The sequence below is a fragment of the Mastigoproctus giganteus genome, chromosome 12, assembly GCF_048544385.1.
Source record: "Mastigoproctus giganteus isolate SK-2022 chromosome 12, ASM4854438v1, whole genome shotgun sequence".
Taxonomy (NCBI): Eukaryota; Metazoa; Arthropoda; class Arachnida; order Uropygi; family Thelyphonidae; genus Mastigoproctus; species Mastigoproctus giganteus.
In genome coordinates, this window is record NC_143586.1 from 138,891,548 (window position 1) to 138,905,054 (window position 13,507).

Sequence of the window (13,507 nt, forward strand, 5' to 3'; positions counted from 1 at the left end):
CAGTAGGATCTATATAATTTGGGTAGATGGGCTAAGAAGTGGCAACTGAAGTTTAACCTTGACAAATGCAAAGGACTGCATATAGGTAGAAGTAACCCCAGAGAAATGTACCAACTGGGTGGTTCTACACTTAAGGTGGTAGAAAATGAAAAAGACCTGGGAGTAATTGTGCAGTCAGATATGAAGTTTTCTGGGCAATGCATACGGCTGCCAGGGCAGGTCATGGGGTGTTGTCAATGATATACAGGAATTTTGCTAGCAGGGAAAAGGAGGTGATTGTCCCTCTGTATAAGGCAATGGTCAGGCCACATCTTGAGTACTGCATACAGGTCTGGAGGCCTCATTGTAGGAAGGATGTAGATTTGCTTGAGCATGTACAGAGAAGAGCAACAAGATTGGTGAGGAGAATGAAGGGATCCTCTTACGAAGAGAGGCTTAAGTTATGCAAATTGCAGTGGCTGGAGACTAGGCACCTGTGCGGTGATCTGATTGAGGTGTATAAGGCCTTGAACGGGTTGAGCATGCTGAATTCTGATGGGATCCTTCCACTTGTTCAGATTACGAACCTAAGGGGGCATAAATTCAAATTAAGAAAAGACAAATGTAGAATAGATGTGCAGAAATTTGCCTTTAGCCAGCGGGTGGTTAATTGCTGGAACAAACTTCCATCTGTCGTTGTGGAAGTTGATAGGTTAAATAAATTTAAGGAGGAACTGGACAGGCATTTTGAGGGAATGGTGTGATTTTTTTTTTTTTTTTTGCTGATGCTGCATAAGCTCATACATTTGCTTTCTTGCATCACATGCCACTACTACTAGAATAAGAAGAAGAACTCTTTATTGCATACAAAACGCACATGCCATACACAATACCCTCACGGCTACAAGCTTGGGGTTAACTACTATCAACCCAATCTGAAGAATAATCATTTATCACAGCTATTCATCTAAGGATTTTCCCTGTGATTCTAACTGTTCCAGCTTATAAAGCAACTGCTCATGTGGGGCTGAGTCAAATGCTTTGCTGAAATCCAAATAAGCAATGTCGAAATTATTCTTTAAGTCCAGCTCTTGAGTGACCCTGTCAAAGTAGCTTACCAGTTAGTTAAATATGATTTTCCCTTTACCAAACCATGGTGAGTATCCTTCAGAATTCCATTTCTATCTAAATGATCCTGAATTTCACCCTTGATCATTGCCTCCATGATTTGCCCTACGACTGAAGTTTGACTGACCGGCCGGTAATTTCCAACTTTACTCTTAGAACTGCTCTTATGTATCAGATACATTGGTACTTTTCCAATCCAATGGAATCACTCCGGAGTCCAGTGATGCTGTCACAATTAGCCCCGATAATTGAATGCACTCATTTGCCACCTCCTTTAAGATTATAGGGTATATGCCATCAATCCCAGGAGTATTACTGGCCTGTAGGCTGGCAAGTTTTTTCATTAAATAATCATATGACATTTTAATGTCATTAATTACATTTTTTTCAACTTCACTTCCATAATTTCTCATTGACACAAAGGGTTTTTCTTCTGTAAATATCGATGCAAAGTAACTGTTAAGTTCATCTGCAGCTTCAGCTTCGGTATCTAATACTATAAGGGGCCAATCTAGGTGATCATACAGATGGAGCCCGGAATCTGAGGAAGGAGGAATGTGGTTGACAAAATGGAGTATCGAGTAGTGATCAGGTTCCTGCATTTGCAGGGTAAGAAAGTTCAGGAAATTGACAAAGAAATGAAAGCTGTGTATGGGCAGAATTGTCCTTCCTAGGACACTGTAAGAAAGTGGAAATGGGAGTTTGTGTCATACAAGTGTCTTTGATGAGCCAAGAGAAGCAAGGCCATCAACATCTACAGACAGTGAGATGGTTACAAAGGTTGAGCAGCTGGTGCTGAGTGATAGACGTATGACAATTCATTTCATCCCAAATGCAGTGGGAATTAGTTATGGGAGTGCTCACAGCATTTTACATGACCATCGGCACATGTCTAAGGTCTCCACACGATGGGTTCCAAGATTGTTCGAGAGGCAACCAGAGAAAGTAATATTCTTGATCTGGTTATCAGCAGTGATCATTCGTGTATTAAGAATTTGCAGATAAAGGAACCACTAGGTGGCAGTGATCACAGTGTACTGATGTGGGATTTACTTAAAGATTTAATTACCATCAGGGGTAAAGGAAAGGGTTTTTGCTTCCGTAAAGGTGAGTACAGTGGTCTCCGACAGTTTTTAAATTCTGTACACTGGGATAAACTGACGATGTTACCAACAGTAAATTCTAAGTGGGAAGCATTCAAGGAATTAATCGTGGAAGCTACTAAAAGTTTCATACCTATTAAGAAATATTGTTCAAGGTTTAGGCCTAAATGGTTATCTAATGAACTAATGAGACTTGTAACAGAGAAGAAAAATGCATGGGATGCATATAAATTATCAAGCGACTCAGAAGCCTATGGCAGATATAAGCTAGTCTGTAATCAGGTCACAAAGGAGGTTAGGCAGGCGAAGGCAGATTACGAGAAATCCTTGGCAAAAGATGCTAAGAAAAATAGCAAGGATTTCTTTACTTATATAAACTCTAAAAGGAAGGGGATGAATCTGATTGGTCCACTTGACATCGATGGTTCGACTGTTGATGATCCTGCTCAGATAGCAAACAAACTGAATGAGTATATTGCATCTACATTCACACATGAGGAGTTATTAAGGTTTGAAAATGGCAGAAGGTTATCAAATTGTAGCAGGATACTTAATGATTTTGTAATAACTGAAAGCAAAGTGGAGGAGAAATTGTTGAAGTTAAACATAAGAAAAGCACCTGGGGTGGATGAGATCTATCCAGTTATATTAAAGGAGGCGGCAAAGCAACTAAGCAAACCCTTAGCCATAATTATGAGAGCATCCTTGGACTCGGGGGAAGTTCCCACGGACTGGAGATGTGCAAATGTATCCCCAATTCACAAAGGGGGATCGAAGGGTGACACGAGTAATTACAGACCAGTTAGTTTAACTTCTGTTCCGGGTAAAATAATGGAGTCACTAGTTAAAGATGCATTGCAGGATCATCTAGACAAGATGTGGTTACAAAGGAACTGGATGCAAGAAATAATTTTGATATCATATATTTGGATTTCAGGAAAGCTATTGGCACTGTTGCTCATGGAAGACTACTGTACAAATTGGAGCAGTATGGTATTAAGGACAAGTTGCTACAATAGATAAAAGGATGGTTCAGTGGGAGAAGACAGAGTGGTAATCAATGGATGCTGCTCTTCGTGAACTAATATTACTAGTGGAGCCCCCCAGGGTTCGATGTTAGGCCCACTGTTGTTTTGTATATTTATCAGTGATATTGATGAAGGTATATTGGGCTTAATGTTGAAGTTTGCAGATGATAGAAAGGCTGACAGGGTGGTTAATGACAGTGATGGCAGTGTGCTACTACAACAGGATTTAGGAAAGTTGGGCAGATGGGCTTGAGAAGTGGCAACTGAAGTTTAACATTGACAAATGCAAAGTACTGCATATGGGTAGGAGTAACCCCAGAGAAACGTACCAACTGTGTGGTACTACAATTAGGATGGTAGAAAATAAAAAAAATGCTGGAAGTAATTGTGCACTCAGGTATGAAATTTTCAGTGCAATGCACATAGGCTGCCAGAGCAGATCATGGGGTATTGTCAGTAATATACAGGAATTTGCTAGTAGGGAAAAGGATGTGATTATCCCTTTGTATAAGGTAATAGTCAGGCCACACCTTGAGTACTGCATACAGGTCTGAGACCTCATTTTAGTAAGTATAGAGAAAGATATCAAGATTGGTGTGGGGAACGAAGGCATAGTCTTACCAAGAAAGTCAGAAGTTCTGCAAAGTGCAGTGTCTGGAGACTAGGCACCTGATCTCAGTTTGAATTTATGTCCCCTCAGGCAATTAATCTGGGCAAGAGGGAGAATCTCATCAGCCTTGAATATAAGGCCTTGAATGAGTTGAGCAGGCTCGATTCTGATAGAATTCTTCCTATTGCTCAGATTACGAACCTGAGGGGGCATAAATTCAAATTAAGGAAAGACAGTTATAGAATAGAATAGATGTGCAGAAATTTGCCTTTAGCCAGCAAGTAATTCATTGCTGGAATAAACTTCCATCTGTCGATGTGGAAGTTGATAGTTTAAATAAATTCAAGGAGGAACTGGACAAATGTTTAGAAGGAATGGATATGTGAAATGTTTTTTTTCTTCTTCTTCTTCTTCTTCTTCTGATGCTCTATAAGCTTTCTTTCTTGCATCACATGCCTCTACTATTAAGGCGGAAACATACTATCACATCATGGGACTCTTGTCATGTCACTGTTTAGTGTAAACTGTGAAGTCGGCTGTAGAAGAAGCATCACTGTAACGTAGGGTGACCAGATTAAAAATTTGATCTTTGGGTACTCATGCTTATGTTTGGGGGTATTCATTCCTCATTTTGGGGCACTCGCATTATATCTTAAAAAACAATTAACAATTTTAATATCAAATTTTAATAAAATTAATCGAATTATAGTCTGTGCTTTAATTTGTTTAATTCGGAAAATTTTATTGAAAGAGTTAAAGGAAACTTTTGTAAATGTTAACATCAAATGTTTCACATAATTGTTTACATTTGGAGAGTTGCTGGAGAGGCCTTTATCCTGCAGTGGATTGAAAATAGCTGATGTTGATGAATTGTTTACAATACATATTCAATAAACCTGATTTATTTTATCAAAAATAAAATATTTACCTAGGAATACTTTTTCATTTGAGTGAATTTTCTTTAACAGTTTTTCATTTTTTTTAGCACATATATGTAAAATTCTTTGAATGACGTATTGAAATTGGTTTTCACCAACAGTTATCCTTCAACATTCTCTAGGTCTAATTTGTTTCTATCCTTTTTCTGTGTGTTAAACATTAAGCTAAATACTTGCTCACTCATTGCATTTGAGTGAGGCAAAGCAAAAACAAATTAATAATTTTTTCTGTATTATGTACTTCGTATGCATTTAAAAAATTTATCCAAATATCTGTGGTATTTTTGAGGTCTTTTGTCTCAATATTTTTATGGAATGATTTCAACAGAACGTATTCTTCATATAGAAAATCTATATTGATATTGGGAATTTTAAATAATAAAAAAAAAGTTTGTTGCCTGAGCCTTAAAACATTACAATGAAATAAAAAAAGAAGTCAAGTAGAATGTTACAAAGTAATCATATAAATATTCTATAACCCTCTTTGTAAATACAATAGAATGTCGTTTTTTGAGTCTTTAAGGGTACATTTCAACAACTTTATCGTCAGTTAATTCTTTCTTCCTAAATAATCATCTAAACAGGGTGTTTTATGATTTTTGTTTTTTTTTCCAAAATACACTATTTAAATTTTAAAAAAGGGGTATCTTGGAAATATAATTCCAAAAAAGGGTATTATACCCCGAAATAGAGTACATCTGGCAATCCAACTGTAACATTGTATATGTGTTAGTCTCTTTGAGGAAAGCTGAAGCGAAATGAATTGCCACAGTTCATCCTCTTCTTCAGATTTTGAAGAAGGTTTAGAAAATGCATGTGCTTTTCTTATAGCCAAGAAAATAAAAGAGAGTGAGCTGTGGATATAAATTACAATGGATATAATGGTTATAAACACAACAAACTGGAAGAGAACAGAAATGGGTGAATTCCATCATTTACTGGAGGACTTGGAAGATAAAAATCGTTTTAAGTAGTATTTATGGATGAATAAAGAAGAATTTAATTTCCTATTTAATCTAATTAAGGATGATGTACAAGGGCAAAATTTGCAATTTCGAAATTCATTCAGCGCTAAGGAAAAATTAGTTGTATGTTTAAGGAAAATTTAAAAACCGTAAGTTTAATTTTGAATAAGGATTTATTCTGTCAAAATACAAAACAAAATTTTTAATTAAATTTAATAACAACAAAAAACTACTTCTCAACCTAAAAATTGAACTTGTAAGAAATTGTTATGAGTTGTACAAATTGAAATCCTCTAAATTTGTTAATTATAATACTGCTAGTCTATTTTCCTCCTTTGGCCATTTTTGAGTGTATATGTGACTGGACATTTGCGGTGAGTATGCCAAGTAGCTGGTCGAAGTGGAAGGTGCTTCGGAATAGGCACAGGAGCAGCGTCCTCGATGTTGTTATTTGTTTTCGGATATTCTTACTTGTGCACTCAAAACAGCATTTTTTACTTGTAATATAATTTTCTATTAGCATTTTCCTCTACGCAGTCACGTTTAGCGAAATTTCTGTTTGAACAGAAATATCTGAGCTCCTGAAAACGTGATTTGGCCTTGAAGCCCGATGTGTAAAAATCATGTCCTATAATAGGAGATTTTGAGTGCATACATATTGACTGGAATTTGTGAGTTGATCATTCATACAGTAGCAAGGCCTCCGTAGCCGAGTGGGCAGAAGCGGGGGTGCAGTAGCACACGCTGTTTGAGTAGACCAGGGTTCAAGCCCCTGGCTGCTGAATATGGTCGATCTGCCAACCCGCACTGGACCAGCGTGGCAGATTATGGTCCATTTCCCTCAACATGAATTGTTGAGGAGGCTTCCATCCTGCAGTGGGTTGATAATGGTTGCACTTTACTTTACAGTAGCAAGACATTTGGAGTTATGGGGTGATTGTTTTCTGTACAGCATGTTACAGAGGCAACACAAAAAGCAGTATTGTTAACTTGATTATCTGCATGGCTCTTGATGCATTAAGTATCTACAGATAAAAGAAGCACTGGGTGGCAGTGATCATAACATATTTATTTGAGGTCTGCTTAAAGATAAGCACCTGTACGAGTCGTCAGACCCGGCGCTCACCTCTAACTGACCATTTCAGTTTTGCTGTCGGGTTTCAGTTATGATAGGAAAACCCGTTGATGGAATGGGTTTTCCTATCATAAAAGCAACTCTAAAGGTCTTAGTTTATAAATTCCTTTCAGTGGGACCAATTGGAAATTCTAAGTGAGAAGCATTCGGGGAAGTAATCATAGTAACAACTAAGATTTTTTATACCAAATAAGGGATAATATTTAAGGTTTAGACCTAGGTGGATGTCAGATGCACTGATAAGACAAGTAGCAGAGAAGAAAAATGCATGGTTGGCTGCAAACAATTTAACAATTAACAGAAACCTACAGTAAGTAAAAACTAGTCTGCAATCTATAACTGCTACTTTTATACTTAAGTGAGCTTAAGGGGACCCATTTTCAGTCCATTGTAGACATTCAGGGAAAAAAAAAAAAAAAAACCCTAAAATGTTAAAAGGGTTTACAGAAGATGACTTTCAGAAATATTTCTGTGCTTGGAAGAAATGTATGGAACAGTGTCTCTACTCCAAGGCAATTATTTTTATGGTGATAACTTGTAAAGTATGAAACATTTCATTATATTTATTTTATTGCAACAGTTTATTTATAGCCACATCTCATTAAGTATCCTCTGTGACAGTATAGTGGAATTTTTTGCCACTTGTTACTCTCTTGAAGAGGTTTGGATTCAAATCCTGTTAGACTGGAGGAATTCTTAATGGTCTTTTCAATCAAGTCATATATTTATATGATCTCAGGTGGATGGAGTAAAGTTCTCTCCCATGAGTTATTCCAGATTTTTCAGCCCCTATAACATGTAAATTGCAAGTTTCTGGCCAAATTTCTATAGGTATACTACTGCATGTGCTGTATAAATTGTAATAACAATTATCCAATTAATTATAAGATATTCATTTGAATCACAATGTTTTTTTTTCTTTATAGGACGACCACGACTTGATTCAAAGCCTACCAGTCCAAATATAGCAGTAGCATCAGCTAATACCACTACCATCACAGCTTCTAGTACTGTAGTACCTTCACCTAGTGCTGTTACCTTATCCGCTACCACTGTTGCTGCCAATACTGCTACAACAATAATCACCACCACTATCAGTCCTAGTAATACTTCAACTGCTACTACCACTACTACTGTAGTAAATGGTGTTCATAAACAGCACAGTTATCTTAAAGATGAAAAGGTAAGGTATTATTGGTCTGTTAAACGTTTATAAATAGATATTTTCTCATATTCCAAGTATATTAGCAGCTACTGCTGTGCTCCTAATACTGCTTTAGCCATTATTATCATGACCATGACTATTAATACTTCAATTTATACTGCTCATATTGTAATGAACAGTGGTTTTAATCTGGCAGAATGGTTCTCAAATGTTAGTTTGTGACTCTTGGAAGAGAATGCTGCAATCTGAATTTTGAGAACCATAGAAAGTTGATAATGCTGTAGGGAAGCATATCATGGAGTAGTAACAAGCTACCATAATGAGTTAAAAAATGCTATAACTAAGCTTTTTTTTTAATAATGTTGGGGGGGGGGCTTTGAGACAGAAACAGCCAATAATGTTTGTTTTTCTCAAGAAGAATCATCAGAAGTAGAAGGTTGAAAAACTGCTTGCTAGTGTATCTCTCTCTCTCTCTCTCTCTCTCTCTCTCTCTCTCTCTCTCTCTCTCTCTCTCTCTCTCTCTCTCTCTCTCTCTCTCTCTTTGTAAAATATTGGTTAAAATTTACATACCCTTAATTTTAGTGTTCTTCTAGTACAGTGGTTTTCAACCGGGGTGCCGCGGCACCTTACAGTGCCACAATAACGTTCCAGGGGTGCCACGTAATTTGGGTTTAAGTTACTTAAACTTATTATTATTTTTTTTATTTATGTGTATTTCGTTATAAAATGGTGTACAGTATCTTTTTAATTTTGTGGCGATTTATAATTGACGTTTACTTAGTACCTCTATATAAAGAATAAAATTATTATATACTGTGTGTGTGTGTGTGTGTGTGTGTGTGTATATATATATATATATAATTTGTATTATGAAATATAATTATATTATTGTAATAACTATCATATAACATATATATATATATATATATATATATATTATTAAATATCGTCTAAGTATAATATATGTTAAAGATATTATGCTTAGTAATAGAGGCTAATGGTGTAATTTACACAAATATTGCAGGTTGAAATAGAATAGAAATTTATTAATGCATTTTACTTACTTTGGACACACACACACACACACACAGAATCGGATCTAACAGGCAGGAAATTGAGTAGATTCAGTAGGGATGCCACAAAATAAAATAAATTACTTAGGGGGTGCCGTTATTAAAAAAAAAGGTTGAAACCACTGTTCTAGTATGATATTCAGTGTTGGCCTGCATCATTGATTATGCTGATTAACAAAAATAAACTACACACACACAACCCCCGCATAATACAATACTTCTACAACACAAATGGTTTCACCCTAACACAACTGATAAAGTGCGGCAATCCTCGCTTATATAAGAAGGTTAGAGAATTGTGGCAAACCTCTCATAACATGGTATTTTTGGGTTTTGTGGGGGGGGACTCTGCTATTGTTGGATGTAATTTTTTGACGTTTCCATTCTTTTTTTGTGAATCCCCACTTTTGGCTCGCTAATCGTTATGCAAAAAAAAATATATATATATATTGGGTTACTTTGTTGGGAAATCCCCGTGTTAGGTTCTGTGCTATTGAACTTGTGGAAAAATATAGATTTCAAAGTTTTATTACTATTGGATAATGTGCCAGGCCATCCAAAAGATTTAAGTCATCCAAAGGTTGAAATAATGTTCCTACCACCTGTTGCAACTTCTTTGATTCAGCCATGAGATCAAGGCATTATATCTACCTTTGGAACTCATTAAACTAGAAAATCGTTACAATCGGTTTTGGAAAAAATCTATTCTGAATTGAATTGATGGAAAATTGAAGTTGATAGAGGCATGGAAACATTTTTCAGTTCTGTACTGTATTGGAATCATAGCTTTATCGCTCAAAGAAGTATTCATAAGTATAATTCCTATTCATTGTTAATGTATATATCAAATCTGCTATGTATTAGATTACAGGAAACCCTTGATTAATGCAGTTTTGAACAATGAGGTTTTAATTAGTGCGCAAAATTTTTTTGATACTATCCCCTTAATATATGCGTTATCAAATTTGATTAGTGCGCTGTTTTCTTCTTGCGGTGCTTGGCAACTCATGACGGCACCTGAAGCGGCAAATACGTGACACGCTCTCACCAGGATCTTCCATCTTAAATGCATGGGAATCGACTCCGAAACGCTCGACAGCAGCACCCCATACCACTCTGAAATTGAAATTTGCTCTGGTAACTCATATTCTTGTATAATTTTAACGTTAAAGCGGATATTTACATCATCATGCTAAATGTACAATTAATGTAGTTTAAGTAGTACATGATGTATGTTTGATTCTGTATTATTTTCGCTCTGATTTTTCACAATTTGTTAAATTTTAGTGATTCCTGTGTAGCGTTTAGTGAGGATCTGGTGCTAATTTCATCTTGTATGAAAGCTGTGTGAAAGTGCTCCGTAAAGTTCTCACTAGTCGCTGGGCAGTTCCTCAGCAATCCTTGATGAGTGTAGAAGTGCGGCAGGCTTATCGCTCATCCTACCAAAACAAATTTTTTTTAAAATTACCTTTCATAGCTATGGACAGGAAAAAGGGTAATAAACGAAAATTCATCACTTTGGATACTAAACTTGACATCATTAAGAGATTTGATAATGGCGAAAGCAAAGCAAACATAGGTAGGGCATTAGGCTTTGGTGAGTCAACCATACGTGCCGTTTTGAACAAAGCAGGTGAGTACCGGGAAAAAGGCAAAATGGGATCTGCATCTTTAAGTATGCAATGCACTAGGAATAGAAGTCCATTAATGATTGAAATGGAAGATTTGCTTTTTATTTGGTTAGAAGATTGTAATCAGAAACGCATTCCTATTGACGGAAATAACATCAAGATTAAAGCTTTGAGCCTTTTTTCTTCATTAAAAGAAAACAAATATCAAGGGGATACTTCAACATTCTCGGCTAGTAGAGGCTAGCTAGAAAATTTCAAAGCTCGATCTGGCATAAAAAATATTAAATTAACAGGTGAAGCAGCCAGTGCTGATAAAGATGCAGCAGCCAAATATCCCATTGAACAGAAGAAAATAATTGAAGAAAATGGGTATGATTATCGTCAGATTTTCAATGTCGACGAAACTGGCCTTTTATGGAAAAAAATGCCAACGAGAACATTTTTGGCAAGAAAAGAAGCAACCGCACCAGGTCATAAAACATCCAAAGATAGATTAACACTTCTACTTGGAGGTAACGCTGAAGGAGATTGCAAATTGAAACCGATGCTAATTTATCGTACAATGAACCCAAGAGCGTTAAAAGGCAGTAACAAGCAATCCCTTCCAGTAATTTGGAAATCAAATAAAAGGGCTTGGGTGACAAAGCAGTTGTTTGAAGAATGGTTCACTATGCATTTTTGTCCTGCAGTTGAAAAATACTGCAAGGCAAATAATTTAATTTCAAAGTTCTTTTAATTTTGGATAATGCCCCTGGGCATCCTACCTCACTCACTGATTTAAATAACAATGTGAAGGTTATATTTCTACCATCAAATACGACTTCTTTACTCCAGCCAGTGGACCAAGTAGTTATTTCTACATTCAAAGCATATTATTTGAGACCAACGTTTGCTCAGGCAATGCAAGCTACAACTGGAGATGACGCAATCACTCTCGATGAATTTTGGAAAAAACACGATATTAAAGAAGCAGTTGAGAACATACACAAATCATGGGAAGAAATGATGAACAGCTGCATGAGACCAGTTTGGCAGAATCTTTTGCTTGAATGCGCAAATGATTTTTGCAGTTTCATTAATCCTGTCAACAAAGTTATTGATGAAATTACTACAATTGGAAAAGACCTCGGCTTTGAGGAAGTAGATTCAGTAAACATTAGAGAATTATTGGAATCACATTCAAAAGACTTAAGTAACGACGATCTTCTTGAAATTGAGCATCAACATGCATACGAGGAAGAAGATGAAAATGAAGCAGAAGAAAAGCAATTTGCTCCCAAAGAAATTTCATTCAAAAAAACTTGAAGAACTATTTAATACACTTGAAAAAGCAAAAGAACTCATACTAGAGATTGATGCAGAGAGAAGCATGAACGTTCATCGAGGGTTAGATAAGCAAATTGATTGTTATCGCAAAATCATGGAGGAAAGGAAGAAAGCTACCGCTGTTCAATCAAAGTTAGATAAGTTTTTTTGCAAAAAAATGAAATTTAAATCATACTATCTTTTTCTAAATTTATTCCGTAATAATTTAAGAACTATGCAGTGCATTATAGGTACGTATTGAGTAAGAAAAAATGTGTTTTTATAATTTTCAAGGATTCATTATAATTATTCCCATTGTTTCTTAAGTTTGATTAGTGCGGTTTTAATATGTGCGGTAGTTTGATTAGTGCGGTTTTAATATGTGCGGTAGTTTGATTAGTGCGGTTTTAATATGTGCGGTATATTTCAAGGATTCATTAACCACACTAATCATTTTATTTCCTTTGTACCGTATTATCTGCATCTAGACATGTGCTATGATGGGCTTGCTGTATTTGTAGTAAATGAATATTTATTTATATTAAAGGAGGCAGCAAAGTAAATAAGCAAGCCTTACCCATAATTATGACAGCTTTCTTGAACTCAAGGGAGGCCTCATAGACTGGATATGTATAATTGTGTCCCCAATTCGCAAAGGAGATCAAAGGGTGACATAAGTAATTACAGACCTGTTAGTTTAACTTCTGTTCTGGGGAAAATAATGGAATCACTGGTTAAAGAAGCATTGCAGGATCATTTAGACAAGACTGCAGTAACAATTCAGATAGCATGGGTTTGTTAAGGGAAAGTCTTGTCTGATAAATTTAATTGGATACTATGATGTGGTTACAAAGAAACTGGATTCAAAAAATAATTTTGGTATCATATACTTGGATTTCAGGAAAGCTTTTGATACTGTTGCGCATTGAAGGCTTCTGTACAAATTGGAGTAGTATGGTATTAAGTGCAAGTTGCTGCTATGGATAAAGGGATGGTTGAGTGGGAGAAGACAGAGAGTGGTAATCAATGGAGACTGCTCTTCTTGAATTAATGTTATTAGTGGAGTCCCCTGGGTTTGATGTCGGGCCACTTGTTGTTTTTTGTATTTATCAGTGATATTGAAGATGTATCAGGGTTAATGTCCAAGTTTGCAGAAGATACGAAGGTTGGCAGGGTTGTTAATGACAGTACTGACAGTATGTTACTGCAACAGGATCTAGAAACGTTGAGCAGATGGGCTGAGATGTAGCAACTGAAGTTTAACATTGACAAATGTGAAGTACTGCATATAGGTAGCCGTAACCCCAGAATAACATACCAACTGTGTGGTGCTATACTCAGGGTAGTGGAGAATTAAAAGGACCTGGGGTAATTGTGCAGACAGATATGAAGTTTTCTGAGTAGTGCAGACAAGCACGGTGTCTTGTCAATGATATACAGGAATTTT

At 36.2% G+C, this 13,507-nt stretch overlaps 1 protein-coding gene across 2 annotated transcripts in view; it reads left to right on the forward strand.

Annotated features, from left to right (window-relative positions):
• LOC150077455 (PHD finger protein 21A-like) overlaps positions 1-13,507 on the forward strand; it is a 177,478-nt gene that overhangs the window by 132,162 nt on the left and 31,809 nt on the right. For both annotated transcript variants that reach the window (XM_090386114.1, XM_090386115.1), the window contains one exon: positions 7,813-8,069. In XM_090386114.1, the coding sequence (XP_090242240.1) occupies positions 7,813-8,069 (257 nt within the window). The remainder of the gene's footprint in view (positions 1-7,812; positions 8,070-13,507) is intronic.